The sequence below is a fragment of the Dryas octopetala genome, chromosome 2 (assembly GCF_963921425.1).
Source record: "Dryas octopetala chromosome 2, drDryOcto1.1, whole genome shotgun sequence".
Lineage (NCBI taxonomy): Eukaryota > Viridiplantae > Streptophyta > Magnoliopsida > Rosales > Rosaceae > Dryas > Dryas octopetala.
Genome location: NC_141367.1, coordinates 20,918,354 through 20,936,659, shown reverse-complemented (window position 1 = coordinate 20,936,659; position 18,306 = coordinate 20,918,354). Strand labels below are relative to the sequence as shown.

At 38.1% G+C, this 18,306-nt stretch overlaps 4 protein-coding genes across 5 annotated transcripts; 1 reads left to right on the top strand and 3 right to left on the bottom strand.

The window, feature by feature from the left end:
• Nucleotides 1-1,561: 1,561 nt before the first annotated feature.
• Nucleotides 1,562-4,768, top strand: LOC147293998 (uncharacterized). The gene is made up of 5 exons (XM_086230832.1): nt 1,562-1,650; nt 1,774-1,833; nt 1,932-2,123; nt 2,233-2,439; nt 2,641-4,768. The coding sequence occupies exons 2-5, from the start codon at nt 1,791-1,793 to the stop codon at nt 4,554-4,556; spliced, it is 2,358 nt and encodes a 785-aa protein (XP_086086958.1). The 5' UTR covers nt 1,562-1,650; nt 1,774-1,790; the 3' UTR covers nt 4,557-4,768.
• A 993-nt stretch (nt 4,769-5,761) lies between these two features.
• On the bottom strand, nt 5,762-8,735 carry LOC147293997 (calmodulin-like protein 11). 2 transcript variants are annotated; one of them, XM_086230833.1, is made up of 4 exons: nt 8,039-8,735; nt 7,648-7,805; nt 7,455-7,535; nt 5,762-6,141 (listed from the first exon to the last, which is right to left on the bottom strand). In XM_086230833.1, exons 1-4 carry the CDS (start codon nt 8,142-8,144, stop codon nt 6,004-6,006), a joined length of 483 nt encoding a protein of 160 aa, XP_086086959.1. In that variant the 5' UTR covers nt 8,145-8,735; the 3' UTR covers nt 5,762-6,003. The 2 variants fall into 2 exon arrangements, with proteins under 2 accessions (XP_086086959.1, XP_086086960.1); XM_086230834.1 differs by having other exon boundaries at nt 8,069-8,279.
• A 916-nt stretch (nt 8,736-9,651) lies between these two features.
• On the bottom strand, nt 9,652-12,837 carry LOC147293996 (2-methyl-6-phytyl-1,4-hydroquinone methyltransferase, chloroplastic-like). Its single transcript, XM_086233041.1, has 3 exons — nt 11,950-12,837; nt 11,274-11,580; nt 9,652-10,190 (listed from the first exon to the last, which is right to left on the bottom strand). Exons 1-3 carry the CDS (start codon nt 12,519-12,521, stop codon nt 10,035-10,037), a joined length of 1,035 nt encoding a protein of 344 aa, XP_086089167.1. The 5' UTR covers nt 12,522-12,837; the 3' UTR covers nt 9,652-10,034.
• A 492-nt stretch (nt 12,838-13,329) lies between these two features.
• LOC147293995 (protein LIKE EARLY STARVATION, chloroplastic) lies at nt 13,330-17,110 on the bottom strand. The gene is made up of 4 exons (XM_086234225.1): nt 16,329-17,110; nt 15,377-16,020; nt 14,392-14,582; nt 13,330-14,143 (listed from the first exon to the last, which is right to left on the bottom strand). The coding sequence occupies exons 1-4, from the start codon at nt 16,852-16,854 to the stop codon at nt 13,624-13,626; spliced, it is 1,881 nt and encodes a 626-aa protein (XP_086090351.1). The 5' UTR covers nt 16,855-17,110; the 3' UTR covers nt 13,330-13,623.
• Between the last annotated feature and the right edge of the window lie 1,196 nt (nt 17,111-18,306).

Here is an 18,306-nt window from a genome sequence, read left to right as displayed (position 1 = left end):
CTAGGTCGGGCCAACCCGTACTCCATCAAATGGTCCATCTAGTACTCCATCAAATGCCTCCAGCTCCAAGCACTACACAAAAAACAATTGGTCATTCATTTTCTGAGGGACGGCCAATTAAACGTGTCACTAATCTCTCTTACATTTGCTTTACTAATACTATTTATCGCAGAAAATGAGATTTGGCAGAAAAATTATGTAGAAAAGAGAGAGGACAGAGCAGATGGGTGCAATATGGTCTCATCATTCCATGGATAATATTTTGATGAAAAGTGAGTGAGTATATAGGGTGGATTTCCACCAAGTCTTCTTTTCCATTCCTCTGAATGAGCAAAAGAGTGTGGAGGGTCCAATGACTCCAATGTAGCTTGCTTTTAGGCATATTAAAAGTTCCTAACAATGCACATCTATCATGAACATAGCTTAAAAACTATGTCCAACCCACCTTTCATATGGAAGAAAGCTTTGAGATCAAGAAATCTTTTAAGTACAGACCCACACCTTTACAAAGCCTTATGAGAGTACCATTATTTCATTCATTCCTTTGGCACAAAAAATAATAATGGAAACCCAATTAGTTTGGCCAATAGGTCCAATGCCCGCTCTACATGTGGCTCTTGCCAGTCCGTCAGATCCCTTCCTAAGCATTTTCCCCTATATCTGGATGTTCACATCCAATAATGGAGACCAATTTATATTGTTTTGCCAAAGCTATTTTAAATGTCCTTGATCACATGATGTTTATATTAACCAACCCATTCACTTGGAAAAAGAATAGGGTAAGTTGGAAGCATGAAGCCATGTGTAAACTCAAACATTTTAAGTTCGAACTCTTACATCTAGTTTACCTTGTAGACCTTATATTCGATAGAAAGTGAATTGTGTTAATTTTTCCCATTATTAAAAAAGAGTGCTAGCATATTGTTGATTCTAAATTTCTAATATATACCGAAATGATCTTTTGTGAAATTATGAATCTAAATTATTAATTAGGTTGACTCTAATTAATTGTGTGGTAAACCCTGAAGTATATATAGTAATGTTGTTGTGTTTCTAGAAAACAGACCACCAAGCCGTATGATGCACCCCCATCCGGGATTTAAGCAACACTTCCATAGTTCCATGGCATTCAAACGCCTCTTGTTTGTCTGGGCGGCGCATGTAGAATTGGCTGCTCAAAAAGGCTTGATTAATTTAGAGTGACCCATGTATTATATTGCCTACTCCTAGAAATTAGTATTATATCAGTAATTAAAAATTTGGCTCAACATAATCATAGGGGCAGGTCACTAAAAGGCTGTTCCACAAGGCATATTGAATCGCCGACACATTAACTTTATTTGGTTAGCAATGGACACTTTTAAATCCATGACCAAAGAATGCATGTCAATGTAACCAGCTAGCTCAAAAAGAAAAGATGACCCAAATGTGAAGCTAGGTTAGATGTTTCCACAACTTTTAGTGGCATATCAGTTTGGCTGACAGATGACCCAAATGAGGCTTTTGCTTCAAGCAAAACCAGTGAAGTGAAGTGCCCAATATACCATTTTAATCAAGTACTGTTTTACACCCTGGCATTGCAGTTTAACAGAAAGAAAGCTGGTCTTAAATGCTTATAGCTAGTTTGTATGTGAATACATCATCTCCATGGTATTTAGACTCGGATTTTGAATTGAACTACTTCCTTTTATTCATATACTGCTATTGGAAAACCTCAACTCAAGCCTTCTTAGTTGGCTGTTGATCTTTGTTTCTGCATTGCTTACACTGCAGGATTTGGTAAATTGAACATGGGAAATGAGATGGGGAACATCAACACTTCAGGTCTGAAAGGTATGACAATTTGAAGTTCCTGAAAAGCTTCATTGGCTTTTTATTTTATTGATTGCAAGAATATATCATGAGCTATTTGCATTGCCATTCTGTTGTAGAGGAAGAGAACACTTCAGTTGAAGCCATCAAAAAATCTTTGATAGAAACTAGTCATGAAAATGACATAAACGAAGAAAATCAAATAGTGCCTGCAGCTGAAGGAAAAGATTTTCATGAAAAAGTCACTGACTTGGCTTCTGATGATCCAGAGAGAATAGGAGATCCTTGTGCTGATTCATCAAGCAGAAGAGGTACTTTTAGCTATTTTCAAATTTAGTAATTTATATATGAATTGATGAACCACTTTTATATTGATTAGTAATAACTCTTGTTGCTTAACATTTGGCCTTCTGTCCATAGAGCAAGAAGATACTGAAGTTCATCCTCTAGCTGAATCTTCAAAAGTTGTACCGGAGTCAAATGAAGAGGATGAAGGAGACAGTAAAATGCAACCGGTTATTTTATCGAATGATTCAGGACATGAGAAGGCAATAGAGCAAAAAATGGAGGAGAATCTGCAAGGAACTATCAAACATCAGCTTGAGAAGCAGGCTTCTTTCAAGAAAGGTATGTTATGTCAACCTTATTCCATATTTCCACTGTACTAGTTGAGGTTTTTTCTTAAATACTTGCATCATTATTCTGTCCTAGTACAAGTAATGTAGTTTTTGAATTATCTCTTCAGCACTTTTAACTTTTAATCTGCTTTTAGTACGAGTAATAAAACAATAACCCACCTTAATACCTTTATATGCTATACTGCAACAGAGGAAGAGGGGGCAATATCCACATTACATAATTCAGAACCTGAAGAATCTGTACACTTAGAGTCAAATCAACATGAATTGGATACAATTCATGCTGACCAATCTGTAGAAGAAGGCAGTGGATCTTTACAAGGCAGTGAGGACTGTCAAGGATCAAGTTTGACTTCTGATTTTGAGGCGAAAGGTCACCTCTTAGACACTGAGGCATTGGAAAATATTGAAGAAAGTGCTGATTCTAGTACTGATCCAGTTATGGAAAATAAAAGGGATGACTTGTCACTGGAGCAAAAGGCATCCCAAGAACAACTAATGTCCATTGAAGAGAAGCTTGAAGAGAAAGATGGAGATAAGGTTGAAAATGGATTGAGCAACATCACAACAATATCATCTCATGGTCTGAGTGGTTTGGGAAATGAATGTAATGGGGAGCTTCCAACTGAGATGAACTTAATTGAAAATGATTGCTCACAATTAAAACCAGAAGCCATTCCAGTGACTAACTCACCAAACTCCCATCTGGAAGTTCCTGAACCTGAAGACAAATGCATGATTCTTAAAGAGGAAATTGGGCTAATAGGAAAAGAGTCCGAAAATGGAGAGAGCAAGCATGATAATAACTCAACCCAATCTTGTGGAGAGTCGGTGGTAGAATCAGAATCTGACAAGTCAAGTGAGCTTCAATTTATTGGGTCTACAGACTCTACACATGAGGACAGTGAAGAGGTAAGTGTAATTAGTCCTTTAAGCGACGAGGATTATCGAACTGAGGAGCCAAAGGTTGCTGAGAATTGTCACCTAGTTGTCATGTGTGTTAACAACCAAAATGAGGCTTCTGAGGACCACTGCCTGGACTCAGAATGGAAAGTTGAGGTGGCTCCGGAACTTGGAATGGTTCCGATGGAGTTAACTATCCCACAGTGCAACCATAGGGAAGAGGAATCAACAGAGAAGAAAACTGTTCAAGAAAGAGGGGATAACACAGAACCTTCATATGCCACTGAAATAGGAGGAACAGAAACAGCAGAACAATGTTGGTCTCTACAGCTTCCACTTGATCAGTCAGAAGCTCTACCCCCTCAATCTCAATATCACCAACAGGAAACTGTATTTGAATCTGAGACTGTTCAAAGCATCAGTGACTCAATCACACAATTGAAGCAAGAGAGAAACAGTGAGTTCTCTGCTGCCAAAGCTTCTACTATTAATTGTACAAACTGGATTGCTGAAGCATTAGTCTCCATGAATAAGTTGGCAGCGGATATGCCTGGTCAACAAGTTACACAGCATACTGAAGCACCTCAAGTGGCAGCAGCAGAAACTAAAATTGCAGCCAACCAATCCAGTGAACAATGTGAAAAATTCAAAACATCTGTATCTGTAAGCTGTGGTTCTGAAACACAAGAAACTGTGGGAAGGTCCAGCACTGAATCAGATTCTGACAACTCGATTAATGTTCAAGCCCAGATACAAAAATCTCCAAGCTTCAACCTTGATCTCCAAAACGTAGAATCGGATCGTACCCCTTTGCTGTATCAGGATAAGGCTGCAATAGGAAGCTCTCCAAGCCCAGATGATGATGTCAGTCTTGGAAACCTCATCGAGCACATCGGATATGAACAAGACCTGTTGCAGTACCAAGCAATGCCAGTGGAAGAGAAAGTAATTACATTGGAAAGAAGTGAATCAGAGAAGCCAAAGACTCCATTCCTAGGATTCTTGAAGGAAGAGGAAGAAGCCCATATTGTTGTCACAGTACAAAAACATGACAACCATTCGTCTACTGAAAATTCAAGCAAGAATCTGTCTGACTCACACACTAAAGAAGCTGCTCCAACTTCATCAAAAGGTAAGGAGAAGCGCAGGCACCGGACTTCTCTCTTTACCAACTGCATGTGTTGTGCAACTGTGATTAACTGAATGCATCTTAATTCATTTTTTTATTATTATTGTTTTGTTTGGATTTCTTTTTAAATCGGAGTCTTCTGGGATATGGAGTTTTGATCAGGAGAGTGTGAGTATAACTTTATAATTTGCGCAACTATCACAACCCTTTGTTTGTCATCTTTTCCATCTTTTTCTCTCTTTTCTTCTTTGGCTTAAACTTGCATTGTACTATGATGTAAGTTACCCTTTTGTAATTCCACCTATTTATTTGATTGAGACATTCTGCAAGGTTTTGGAGGGAAATGTATTAATTAAATGCAGCTATGCTGCCTCTGATTGTATATTTGTTAATTTTTATTCCTATAATACAATGATATTGGGTATCTGTCTGTCAAATTGTTATCTAAACCTTCAAAACTCCCACCATGACCCTAATGATTGTTAGTCATGTTGTTTCTAAATTTCAATGAGACTCTGATCACTGGTATACATTATTAGCCAATTTCCCGACAGTTTAAGTTTGAGTTACAGTGATTGTTTAACACATACGTCTCAATTTCTCAAAGCCACTTATTCTCAAAGTTGTGTGAGCATTAGAAGTTAGAACAACCCTGTACTTCACACATAAGACCACCTAGGCTCCTATACTTCACATAAAACCAGGCCAGCCCATTGGGCCAGAGGACCAAAATTGAATTGTCAATAAAGCTGAAGGTCCAAGGGACCTTTTTTGGGCCAGTAAGTGTCAGATCTTGTCTTCTTTTGTTCTTTTACAATAGACCCCAGTGAACCAGGTGCAGAAAGCCCCTTAAGAAATAGGTGGCAGGAAGTCAAGGAAGATCAACAATGCAGGGTATGGAGGAAGAGATAGAGAGAGAGAGAGAGAGAGAGTTTTTATAGTCCACGCGGTTTGAGGATGGTCTAAAGGTTGAACCTCTAAAGCCATAGACTGGGAAAAGAAGAGGTCATTGCAAAGAAATTAATGTGAAAGGAACAGCTTACCCTTCTCTAAAAGAAAGCATACATACATTTCCAACCATTGATCTTTGGTCAAAGTCAGACTTCGGAACCAAAAGTTGGAGAAACTTCAAATCAAGAAACCCCCTCTGAGTTGGAAGATAATCTAAAATAATTACCCAAAAATAGAAAAAATAAAAAATAAAGGAGGAGTAGATACATTGGTAGCTAGCCGTTGCAGTTTCACACTTGATTGTACATTGGTATATCACATTGGGAATTTTACTTTTGATTCAAAAGTTCAAAACACACCTTGATATTGACTAGAAATGAAAAGAATACAATATGGAATTGAATAAATTGAACAAATCAAACAGTACTAGTCAAGTCCTGCTACATTTTTGGTCATTGACATCATTGGTTACAGCAACAATACACAACTTTATTCCTTGTAGGCAAGTGAGGATGGAATTGAATGGATTTGAATGAAAATTTTCTTTTCTTCAACATATTGAGTACCATATCATCCAATGGTCATCATCATCTTCACAAATTCATCATAATTAACTTGACCATCACCATCCAAATCGGCCTCTTTGATCATTTGCTCGACCTCTTCGTCAGTCAATTTTTCGCCAAGATTGATCATTACATGCCTCAGCTGAAGAATCAACAACAACAGCAAGTCAGCAACAACAACAACAAACATAATGTTGTATGGTGTTAGATTCTGACATTCTGTTGGCACAAAAAGGTCAAATGGAAAACAAGATAAAGCATTGTCTAATCTCAAATGTGGTTAATGTTCATTGCATGGGAAAGGTACAGGGAATCTAGATATGGATCCTCATGAAAACTTGGGTTAAAAGATGTGAGTTCATTAAATATTGAGAATTATTCACGAATACCCATATAAAACATTTTAAAACTAAGCATTAGTAGTAGGAAAATATTTGGGTATTCACGAATACCCAAGGTCACCCCTTCTCCCAAAATAACAATTTTGGTAATGTCTGATCGGAATCATTCACTTTTTAGATCACCTATTATAGATCATCTCTGTAAAAAATCAAATCAATCGGAAATCGTTTGGTTATATAACTGTTATCAATTAAGTAGAAAAATTGATGATTTTCAATTAAAGAGTGATTTTTTGACCAAACCGTTAATTTTTTCTATTTAATCAACAACAGTTATATAATCAAACGATTTCCGATTGAGTTGATTTTTTACAGCGATGATCTAAAAAGTAAACGGTTCCGATCATGTGCCGATATTACCAAAATTATTATTTTGGGAGGGAGGGGTGACCTTGGAATACCCAAGTAGTGTCCTTAGTAGTATCACTTAAGCTATGATTCTTGTATTTTTATATATTTTTTCTGTGTATATCCTTAAGACACCATGCTGGCAATCCCTGCAATCAATGCTAGAAATTTAATGTCAGTGCAATGAAGCCATCACTAATTCTGAATTTGGTCACCTATCTTTATCTTCTCTGCTCAGTGCTTAACAGCTCAAGCTTGTTCTAAGGTGTTAATATTGTTGGATTTTTATGGTCCACAGAAATTACAGAACAACATTTCTTTTCATTGTTCATTTTTGCAGTCAATATCATTGTTCAAAGAGTACTGGTAGTCTAAAAAAAGCTTTCTACAGTGGTAAGTTAAAATATGAATGTAATCCATCCCTTTGTATTACAGTTTCCCCAAATATTATATGTTTTTTTGAGTCTCAAAAGTCAAAACTATGTTTTGGTGCTAAAATGTTCTAGTGCAACACTAAGAATAAAAATTCAATCATTTCACACACATGAAAAAATAAAAAATAAAAAGAACATGTTTTGTGAACAAAATTGTCACACAAATAGCAAAATAAATGTGTGCATTCTATCTAATGAAAGCAAATTAAGATGATAATAAAAGCCTTTCTTCTAACAATGTTGCTTATAGAATTTCATGGAAGGTTTTTTACCTCATTAGCCGATATGTATCCATTCTGGTCCTTGTCAAATACCTTGAAGGCCTCTTTGAGTTCCTCCTCTGCATCAGTTTCCTGATATATATGTATGCATATAAACATCATAAGGGCACATACATATGACATTAATTCAGCCTAATTTTATAGTGAAGCTGCAGTGCCAAATATATATATATATATAATATACCTTTATTTTGTTTGCCATTAAGTTCAAGAATTCTGCAAACTCTATGGTCCCATTTCCATCAACGTCCACTTCACTTATCATGTCTTGAAGCTCCTCCTCAGTTGGATTCTGATCCAGAGACCGAATGACCGTCGCCAATTCATCGACAGTAATGCAACCTGCACATGTATTTAAACGTACTTAAGAAATTCAAACATTTCAAGAAAAAAAAAAAGATGCATTTATTAAAGACTAAAGAGAGAAATATAAGAAAATAGTACTTCTAATAAGTAGCATTTGTTTTCTTTGTTTATGGGTGCACTCCCAAATCTGAGAACCAAAACCACAGCTAGCTATTCAAGAATATATTATATGCATATATGTATATAGATATATCACAAAGAATACTAACCAAGAATTGAGGACATAGTAGGAAACTCACCATCTCCATCCTTGTCAAAGAGACAAAAGGCTTCTTGAAACTCAACAATCTGTGCTTCGCTCAGTACGTCTGCCATTTATGCTGTTCAATTAATTTCCCTTAATGAAACCTCAAGAGCACTCAAACCCTCTAGCTAATACCTTACAAGACAAAGTCTCTATGAGAGAGAGAGAGAGAGAGAGAGAGAGAGAGAGAGAGAGAGAGAGAGAGAATGTTGAGTTGAGTATAGCTCAATCTTAGCTGGGTTTATGTAGAAGTTCTCCAATAAGGTAATAGGCAGGTCTGAGCACATTTTTTTTGTCATTGATTATTTATTAAACAAAGTAATAAAGAAATGTAATTAATTAAATAATAAGAGTGAGTCAGTCAAATCAAGGGGTTATGCTTATGCATGACTGGAGTTTGTTGTTGCAGTCATGGCTTTATTGAAAAGAATCATATGCATATGAGTCATATGACATTTGGGGTTTGGTTTCCAAGTTTCTACATGGACTTTAGTTAAGGGGAGGCAAAAAAGAAATACTTATTTTTCAAAGTTTTATCTGCTGCTTGACTGTAAATGCATGAATAAAGAATTGAAAGAAAAGGATTGGACAGCTGTGAGGGTTTGATGTTTGGGAGACAAAGGGCATTCAAAGAGTAAGACGGAAACAGGGTATATGGGGAGCTGTGTAAATTGCTCTGCTCCCACATCATATCTTCATTTTCAACCCCAAAAAGCACGCTGCGTTGCTTGCACGAGGGGAGAGAAGACTCAAAGCTGTATCATCCATTTTATGCATTAATGCCTAAGTATTTTCAACGCGCTTATATGGTATCTGCGGTATGTTTTGCCTTTACAAAAGGGCCAAGAGAGAGACCCTCTGCAAACTGAGTAGGACAAAACTGAGGAGGCATGCTTCTTTCAAAAATTATTAAGAAAAAGCATAACATTCACACTTTGAACTTTTTACATACACGAGTGTATATAGTCATTATATTGTAGTTTCTCTCATTGCGTGCTAAGCCATTTGATGTTTTTGATAACATGTCAATATCTTACTTGTTAAAAACCAGATGAGGTTTAGTGTTAACCACTTGAAAATGCAAATGAAAAACTGTCACAGAAGTTGAGATCTAAAATTTGGAATCTTTCAGCCTTTCCTTCAACCCTTCTCTCAATCTTTCCATCAACCTTTCCATCAACTTACCCTCACTCTACAGTCCTTTCGTCCCAATCCAACCTAAATGAGGGGCGTTTGTAATTCAATTCTCCATCTTGGAAGTGCCAAGCCTTCCAACCGAAAACCAAACTCAACAAAACTGGCCAGGAGGGTGACCTCCCACAGAATCTGTTTAATGGCATTCACTCAAATCATGATAATTGACAAACCTCACTCATTATAAAAGAAGCTCTGGGCTCTGGCTACTTTGATGCAGCTGAGGAACATTTCAGGAAGGTGTTTTATGATGATCTGCTAGAAAATTACATCAACAAAACCCATTTCTGATATTCAAAAGGAGATGGAATGAATTTGCCTGCGTTTTTCATTGGTAATCACTAATCAGATCATGCTAACATAAGTGAAAGAGCAGCAAATAAATTGGTCCCGGAAATTTATCCCATTTCTGACACAGCACGGATGGATCAATGGCTTACAAGATGGGTGGAATGAACTAAATCAAGTCACTTCCCTGTTTCTTCAGAACTCATCCTTCGATCAGTATACAGAGAACATCCCATCATTTTAAAGTAAAATGTTATACAACATAAAAGAAAATGACATTATGGATCAAGTTAGTCACTTGTACAACACAGTTCCAACAAAATTAAGCTGTAAAGTTGCATCCTAGCAGCACGAATGCCTTGAGGTGCATTTTCCAAATGGAGTTTTCTTGCTTCACTGGACAAAGGGTAATCTTGAAAAAGAGGGATGGAAACTGTAGGAGAATGCTCACAATCCTTTCCCATTTTCTAACTCCCATTTCAGATAGGCCTGCCCTTTGGAACAATTTGATCTTTTATCCACATGTAAATTGGAATCAGCACAAAGTAAGCTCCCGCAGTTGCACCAAGAATCAACCGGAAAAGGAACACAAGTGGATTCACAGGCTTCCTTACATCCTCTACCTTTGGACCAAGCTGCACCAAAACAAACATCTCAGAAATATGACAAGTGAATGTATCCAAGGGAGAATAAGCCTCCTAAGTAAATCTAGTGCATCTTCTGCTGAATGTTGAATTGATAATCCTCTAGGTACAATGTGTAAATGCTCAATAGCAAGATGGGCATCTTCTGATTAAAAGGTCCTGACCCATAACTACTTCACAAGAAAGAGGTGTTGTTAAACCTGCTCTCGAACTAAAACAAGTACATGCCACATTTTCATGTAGACCATCATCCTCACAGATTTAAATAGTTTGAAATCCTAAGATATTAGGTTGTATTTAGCAGCATTGCTGTTTCCCATTTTTCTGCTTTTGTTTTTATAATGAACTACAACCACCACCACTACTATTTTCCATCACTGCTAGCATTACCAAAACCACTAGAACATCACCATTGCCACCAACATCACCAATTCTGTCACAACCACTAGAACATCACTATTTCCAAAATAATTTCCAAATTATTTTAGAAAGAAAATGAAAACAAAAACACGTTTGCAGTTTTTAGAAAACAAAAACATGGAAATAGAAATGAATCCAAGCATGCCATTAGAAATGAGAGAAATTCTCACAAAGCTAGAGATTAAAAATAACACATATTAGAGAGTTGGTTAATATGCATAAACCATGTCATATCACTTTATCTGAAATAAACTTCATTCTTAAGATGTAACAGTGTAAGCACTAGCTCAACAAATGGAATCTCACTGCCTCCTAGACAAAATCTTTCAACAATATAGTAACAGACAAGCCTTTTTAATTGGAATTGAAAGAAATAATGTTATTTAATGGACTGCATGCCATTGCGACGCTATGGAAAACTTTGAAGAGGACTTTACGCCATCTGTTAGTTGATTAGCTATTCAATAGTTACCAAGGATTTCTTAGATAAAACAAAATCAATTACACAATCCTGACAATGTTATTGCAAGATGGTGCTTCGGATATGTGGCATGTGTATTAAATGCAATACCAATAAGAATGAGACCATAAAAAGAGACCAAAAGAAAAGCTTTTTAACTTACGATTTCTCTAAGGGATAAATAGGAATGTTACCTGGAGAGGGGAATCCCCAGTTAAGGGCTTCACACCTGTCACAGAGCAACCCATAATCAAGCCATGCCGACGAACACCACGGTACCATTTTGGACCTATCCTCTTCAGCTTAACATCTTTGAAACCTGCCTTTTTGAACCAGTCAATGTACTCTTCCTCCTTTGGGAAGAGCATCCACATGTCTGCAAAAAAACGAGACAGCCAAAATGTTGGGTACACGGGGCCTATAAGACAGGCTTTTCCTCCTATTTTCAGTACCCTGTATGCTTCCTTGATTCCACGCTGTGGATCCGGCCAGTACTCAATACTGAGGAACACAATTATAAATTGCATAAGACAGAGAGAACCAACAGTGGTGTATAAACTAAAAATTTTCTATAGTATTATAATCCCATCATTGTGAAAAATGAAATATGAGATAGAGCATGCTTTGTAGTGGAAAGCCCAAAAAAAATTCAACAATCCTAATACAGTGAAATTCAGTGTTGGTCTTATCTTGGTGCGCCAGTGGATTTCAAGATAAGATTAAGTCCAATTTCTTCACAAAACTCATTCCTAATGTCTAACATAGTTCTACATATTAACTTCACACAAATAATCCAATGGCTCAAACCCTGCTTGCAATCCCTTTAAATGGAATCACATTACAGGAAAGCAACAGTAGCAGAAATGTTACCTTCCAGCAGAGACATATCTATCCGCATAATCAGTAGGGAATGGCAGATCCTCGGCATCGCCTTCAATGATCTTGCATTCTTTCAAGGGCTCCTTCTGCTTAACCTTGGCAAGCTGGTGAGGAGATTGATCAAGAATTGTAACATTTTTGGCATCCACATGCTTAACAATGCCAAGTGTTGTGAACCCAGTTCCACCTCCAACATCTACCACTACCATATTCCTGTCATAAAGATCAGCAGGCTCTAGAGCATCGTCCCTCATGTCCTCAGTCCAATGCCCAGGGTTTATTATATGATCGTACACTATAGATAAGAACCTATAGAACCAAAAAGCCTCTTGCTTGTGCTGTATGAACCTGGGCTGAGAAGCAGGCCTTGAGGATGATACACTGCATATAGGTGTCAAAGTTCTGGTCTTGTAGTTGTAATTCCTGCCATAACTCACTAAACCCTTCTTGGGAAAACACCCGTAGTGAAAGTTTGTCCCACCAGAACCTAACCCAGTTGGTGTTATGCCATTGCCAGCAATTAGCTTGAGATTTTGAGCTCCATATAGCATTGAAATAGCCATTGTAGGATAAAGGAATGAAATCCCACAAATAAAAACTGGTGATTTAAACTTTTTCTCACTGGTTATTGAAGTTGGAAATTAAAACCTTATGGAAGGTGAACAAAATTAAGGAACTGTATTGGATAACATTCACTGAAGTGGGCATGCAAGCAACAACCATGTGAATTCTTGATAATCGGAACAGAAATTCATATTGAAACTACCAAGTGAAAAATTGAAAAACGAATGGATTGCAAAATAAAAACGGCTTACCGAAGTATATGTGTTCTACAAAGACAAAGGATATAGGCAGAGTGAGTGTTCGTTTGATTCTGGGATGAATAGGCACCACATGTTTTGCGGTAGTACTTGGGTCAGAGCTGGTCTGTAGCTATCAGCTGAAACGGGGACGTATTGACTCTTTTTGGCATCCTCGATACGCACCGTTTTGGACATTCATGGAAAAGCAAGGCTTCTGTAGTTCTGTTTCATAAACCTTGACTTTTTTGACTCTCAGATTGTAGCACTAGGGACTCTTTCACCATCACTATGCACAAAAGTGCATGAGGTGTATAGAGAGTGCAAATAACATCCCCTAAACTATAGCTTCTTTTGATTGGATATTAATTTGGATTGTTCTACCACGCGGACGTCGACAGGGTACATATGCAAAAATCACCATTGAATCGACGGGTTCACCCATTTTGATCAATAGAGTAGAGTTTTTATGAGTCCTTTGATCCATTTGCATGCTATGCGGACAAATATATCATAACATGCCTACCTCAAGTGGAACTAGTTAGTTAGTTATCTGTAACTCAAGTGGAACTAGTTAGTTAAGTGATAGTTAATGTTCATGGAAAATGTTAAGAGTCACAATTTTTTTTTCCCAACATTTGTTTCCCACCTTATGGAAAAAGTTGGGATCCCTAACACTACTGTATGTTCGGAGATTTATTCTGACCGGAGATTTATTCTGACGTGGAAGCACATAACAACCGAACAAAACCAACAAACTAAATATTACATTATAGTATAACTACGTTCATTATTCAGGTAAGGGGAGGGCATTCTAGGATGACTATGTATATAGATGGCCTTTGCAGTTCGCACAGATTCTGGTTTATGACATCTCGGATGGCTTCAGAACTTCCAACGTCTCAGATGGCTCGGATGGCTTAGGAACTTCCAATGTCTCAGATGGCTCGGATGGCCTAGGAACTTCCAACGTCTCAGATGGCTCAGGTGGCTCGGATGGCTTAGGAACTTCCAACATCTCGGATGGCTTAGGAACTTCCCGGAGCTGCACTGAGTTTTCGAAGCAGTGATAGAAACCAAAATGGGGGAACCTCTCATACCATGTGTCTTGCTGCTCGTGTGTATCCCAGTGCTCACCGCTGCTGCTCTTCCCATACTTGTGAACCCACCCAGAACCATTGTGGCCCTCTCCCCATGTCCGGTTCCACCTATCTCCATACTTACCTTCCCACCATGTTTCACCCTGTTTCACACCATGACCATTTGGATCGAAATGTTCATCCCATTTGTCTCCCCATTTCGACCAACCATCACCCTCGCTACGCTCAGCCCATTTGTCAGTGTATTTCACGCTGCCGCCATGTCCATCATACTTTTCACCCCACCTGCAATAGATGCAAAGCATGCTCAATATTTAAAAGAAGAAAAAAATTGGAAGTTTCGTTCAGTTTTATCAGGGCAAGGGCAGGATGATTGACACATCTACAGAAGTATTACAATATCTTGAAAGCTAATACCATGTAGAAGAAGATTTTCAAATTTAAGTAATTTGAGCAGATGGCAGGAATAAATAAGACATAGCTACAGGCATGGCATCAAACAGTTACTCCAATTTAATTGACAGGTTTGGTACCTTTCATGCCAAACATGAGCATGACCAGACTCAAGGGGTGTGTTTGGGTCAATACTACACCACTTATCAGCCCATTTCTCTGCTTGGCCTGAGGCATCATAATGCTCCCACCATTTCTCTTGCCACTCACCGCCTCTACCATTCTTTCCCCACTTGTCTGCACTTTTCTCCATATGCACAAGTCCACAGCTCTGCAACCAAATCAAAACTTTCTGTTCAGTTTGTTCAACAATAATTGTAACATTCAAATATTCAGCAGACAAAATGAACCTGCCTGAAAATGATACCAGGAGATTGCATGACAGTTTTCCATACATCTCATACCATTGAAAACTAATTATGCCTATAGAGATGTGGGCAGATAGAGGGCCAGGAGCCTAGGGTTCAAAACTAGATTGAAGACAGTGCACATGCATGCACTCTGTGCCACCAGTTGGTCCAGGGTTGGATAGGCATCATCCAGAATTAAACAACACTTCAACCTAAAAATTGTAAGGGGATAGATTTTTGAGTATAAAACAACAACTCAACCCAAATTTTTTGTCAGTAAATTAAACCTAGCACAGTTGCTGTCTTAACTTTAACAGGACAGAATGGTTCTCAAATGCTGAATTGAGGAACACTAGGAGCAATCTCTAACGAGTTGATACAATGAAAGGAACAAAAAAGGTCACTAAATATCAACTTTTGTTGTCAATAATAGTCTAATAGGTCTAACAAACAGTTGTTAAGAAGACATTGATGCTGTAAATAAGCTAATGCCTACATATATATATATTCCTTTGACAACCCTATTGGTGAAACATAGCAGAGGAGCTTGCAAATGCATTAGGTGAAATAATCTAACTAATAGTTCATTAGAAAACATCTGAAAGACTATTTTTTTAGGCTGCAATTTAGAGTTTTCAAAATTTTCAAATATTACGAAATTGAAAAGAAAGTAAGAAAGAAATAATTGCAGTTCTAAGTAGAAGTGCCCAATAACCTGCCACATAGCTTCTTTCCAATGTTCACGCCAGACATTTCCGTATGCATCACGCCCCAATTTTTCTGAACCAAGCTCCTTGTGACCAAACTCATCCGAAGCCTCCCAGTACTTCTCTTGCCACTCAGTAACTTGGTCAGCACTAACACCTCTGATCATTGTCCACTTGCAAACCACACCATCAGGCCTTTGTTCAATTCCAGACTCCTTCCACCACCTTGATCCGTCCTCGCGCAATCCTTCCAATGCCTCGTCTTCCACCTTCTCAAGAGCATGGGCTGCTTCTTTTGCATGTACTGAAAACTCAACACCATGTTCATGATCCTCTTTTAAGGACTCGGAGACCTCCACTTTCTCAACCTCCATCAGTGATTGGAATGGGGGAAGAGGGGGATTCCGATTGGTTTCGAAAAGCTTACTCTGAAATGGGAGTGTGAGAAAATCTAAAGATCGCTCTTTCTCCACCACTGGGTTGCTTGGATTTGATTGCTCTGAAGGCCTTTTCGCTGCCTTCAAATCAATAGCATCATCTGAACTTCGATCAGTGTCCTCAGGAGGTGCCCAGGACCAAAAATCTGGACCAGGAGTCCCAGTTCCGGAAATTTCTGATTGAGGCACAAGTACACTCCTCTCACTCTGCTTTCCTGTTAAAATTGAAACAAATTCAAATCTACATTCTGAAAAAAATGCTCAAATGACTAACATACAAGACCCAAATCAAATCAAAATCTAATATTTAAACTCAAATCAGTAATTCAAATATAATTCCTGCTAAAATTAAAAAATTCAAATATGCATTCTGAAGAAAATGCTCTAATGCTCAAATGACTAAAATACAAGACTCAAATCAAAATCAAAATCCAAAATTCAAACACACAATCAGTAATTCAAATTCTCAAACTCTCAAAACCAACATAAAAAATTGATCGACAAACTCCAAATCTTTAATTACCTTCTTGACGAGCCTCCGTTGCTCTGCCACTCTCACCACCACCACCACCACCACCCGAACCGGCCGCCGGCTCATTCTTCAACACGCTCTGAGCCCTCTCCTCCAAAAGTGCGCGAGCCGCCGCGATCGCCGCGGCGGCCCGATCGACGACCTGCATTCGCTGAGCCCGGTCCCTCTCATCCTTCGAAACTTCCAGAATCTTCTGGAACTCCTCGCTCTTCTTCTCCAATCCCTCACCACTTTCGTCAATGTCGTTTTTGACCGAGTTGTCGACGATCTTCTGGAACTCGGCGGCCTTCTTCTCGTTCTCGACGGCCTTCTTCCACATGCCGAGGTACGACGAGTCCCCACCGCCGCCATTGGAAACCCTAATCCGGATGCTCCCTCTGGTCGCGGTCTTGGTCAGTCCAAACGGCGCCGTTTGCGTCTGCTCCAGCGGCAGAAGCAGCGGGTGCTTGTGCTTGCGCTTGTCTAAAAAGAAGAACTGGGCTGCGCGTGGAGTACCGGCGCCGATACGAAACGCCATTTCGCGCTGTATCGGGTTTCGCCCTTGAAATGTTTCGGAAAGTGGAAGAGAAGGAGTGAGAGTTCCGTGACTGTGAGTGAGACTTGGACACTGAACAGAACAGTAGAGAGAGAAGAGAGGAGTGAGTGAGTGAGTGAGTGGCAGTGGATATTTCGAGTTTTTTTTTTTTTTTTTTTGGCTTTTTGAAAAGGTGGGAAAAACTGTGGTTACGTGGAATCGAAGGGAAGGTTGCGATGCGGATTCGGATGCGGAGGCTGTTTGTTTAATCTTTCAAGCTCCAATTAAACGGATTTACCTGTTTGTTTATTGATTGGTACGTGGACACGTGGCGCAACATAAAGAGTTATGGACGGTGCGCGACGGAGAAGGATCCTTTGTTGAGTTGGATTCATAACCCGGACCGCACTTGGATCCGGTTACGGGGCGGCCCCAATGCCATTTCCTCTCAATTATTCAGATGTCGAGTCATTTCAAATCCTCTCAATTATTCAGATGTCGAATCATTTCAAATATACCGACAATATAGTCTTTAGTCAATGACCAAACACCGAATAATTAAGGTGTGCGTCCGACTCCGATTTTAAAAGAGATTAATAAATTTTAAAATTTATAAAATCTATTATAATTATTTATTTAATGAAATTGACTTTTTGAGGACACTTAAATTTTATTGAAATCCATTAAAATTTAAATTGAGAACACTTAAATTTTATTGAAATTTATTAAAATCTAAGTTGAGGACACCTATATTTCATTAGACTTTTAAAATCCAATGAAATCTAAGTTGGAGACAATTTTAAAAATCCAAAGAAATCTAAGTTGGGAACACCCCCCTAAGAATCTGTTTGGTCGACATAATTGATTTTCTGAAAAAAAGAGAAGGTAATATTTTCATTCTTTCGTTTGATAATGTTGGAAAATAAACAAATAATTTTCTTTTTATTTTCATTCTTGTGTTTGGTGTGTGTAAAAATAAGAAATAAAATTTGTCTATTTTTCAATTATACACTGATTTATTAAACAAAAGTAATATTTTTTAAATTAATTTAATAAAATATCAAAGTTAGTTTAGTCCACAAAATAAACAATAAATGTTTTTTCAAAAGGGGAAAAACAAAACCCAAGATCCAGCAAGGGTTTCAATTTCCCTCCAATATAGGAAATCATTTCCATTAGGCCAGGAAATGATTTTCCTTCCATGTACTTACCAAACATGGAAATAAAATTAATTTTTTATTCTTAGGCCTCCAAAACTTGAATCAAACGGACCCTAAAAGTATTCACAATGGTGGTGTTCAATGCAATTTTATTGCATGAAATTCAACTAGTTGATTAAAATCTGCTTGCAGTGGTGTAGTTTAATTCATTATGATGTTTAAATCAAGTAAATGCAGCATAACATTCATGCATTAATAATATTTTTATATTATATGCTTCATGCTGTACGTTTCA

What these genes read in the sequence shown, in the direction of transcription:
- LOC147293998 (XM_086230832.1), top strand. Translation starts at nt 1,791, where the DNA reads ATGGGAAATGAGATGGGGAACATCAACACTTCAGGTCTGAAAG. An exon ending in CAACACTTCAGGTCTGAAAG is followed by an intron (nt 1,834 to 1,931) that starts GTATGACAATTT and finishes ATTCTGTTGTAG; the next exon opens with AGGAAGAGAACACTTCAGTT. An exon ending in GCAGGCTTCTTTCAAGAAAG is followed by an intron (nt 2,440 to 2,640) that starts GTATGTTATGTC and finishes ATACTGCAACAG; the next exon opens with AGGAAGAGGGGGCAATATCC.
- LOC147293997 (XM_086230833.1), bottom strand. Translation starts at nt 8,144, where the DNA reads ATGGCAGACGTACTGAGCGAAGCACAGATTGTTGAGTTTCAAGAAGCC. An exon ending in TACTATGTCCTCAATTCTTG is followed by an intron (nt 7,806 to 8,038) that starts GTTAGTATTCTT and finishes ATACATGTGCAG; the next exon opens with GTTGCATTACTGTCGATGAA. An exon ending in GATACATATCGGCTAATGAG is followed by an intron (nt 6,142 to 7,454) that starts GTAAAAAACCTT and finishes TTGATTCTTCAG; the next exon opens with CTGAGGCATGTAATGATCAA.
- LOC147293996 (XM_086233041.1), bottom strand. Translation starts at nt 12,521, where the DNA reads ATGGCTATTTCAATGCTATATGGAGCTCAAAATCTCAAGCTAATTGCT. An exon ending in AGATATGTCTCTGCTGGAAG is followed by an intron (nt 11,581 to 11,949) that starts GTAACATTTCTG and finishes TGTGTTCCTCAG; the next exon opens with TATTGAGTACTGGCCGGATC. An exon ending in CTGGGGATTCCCCTCTCCAG is followed by an intron (nt 10,191 to 11,273) that starts GTAACATTCCTA and finishes GTTTTGGTGCAG; the next exon opens with CTTGGTCCAAAGGTAGAGGA.
- LOC147293995 (XM_086234225.1), bottom strand. Translation starts at nt 16,854, where the DNA reads ATGGCGTTTCGTATCGGCGCCGGTACTCCACGCGCAGCCCAGTTCTTC. An exon ending in AACGGAGGCTCGTCAAGAAG is followed by an intron (nt 16,021 to 16,328) that starts GTAATTAAAGAT and finishes CAATTTTAACAG; the next exon opens with GAAAGCAGAGTGAGAGGAGT. An exon ending in GGAAAGAAGCTATGTGGCAG is followed by an intron (nt 14,583 to 15,376) that starts GTTATTGGGCAC and finishes ATTTGGTTGCAG; the next exon opens with AGCTGTGGACTTGTGCATAT.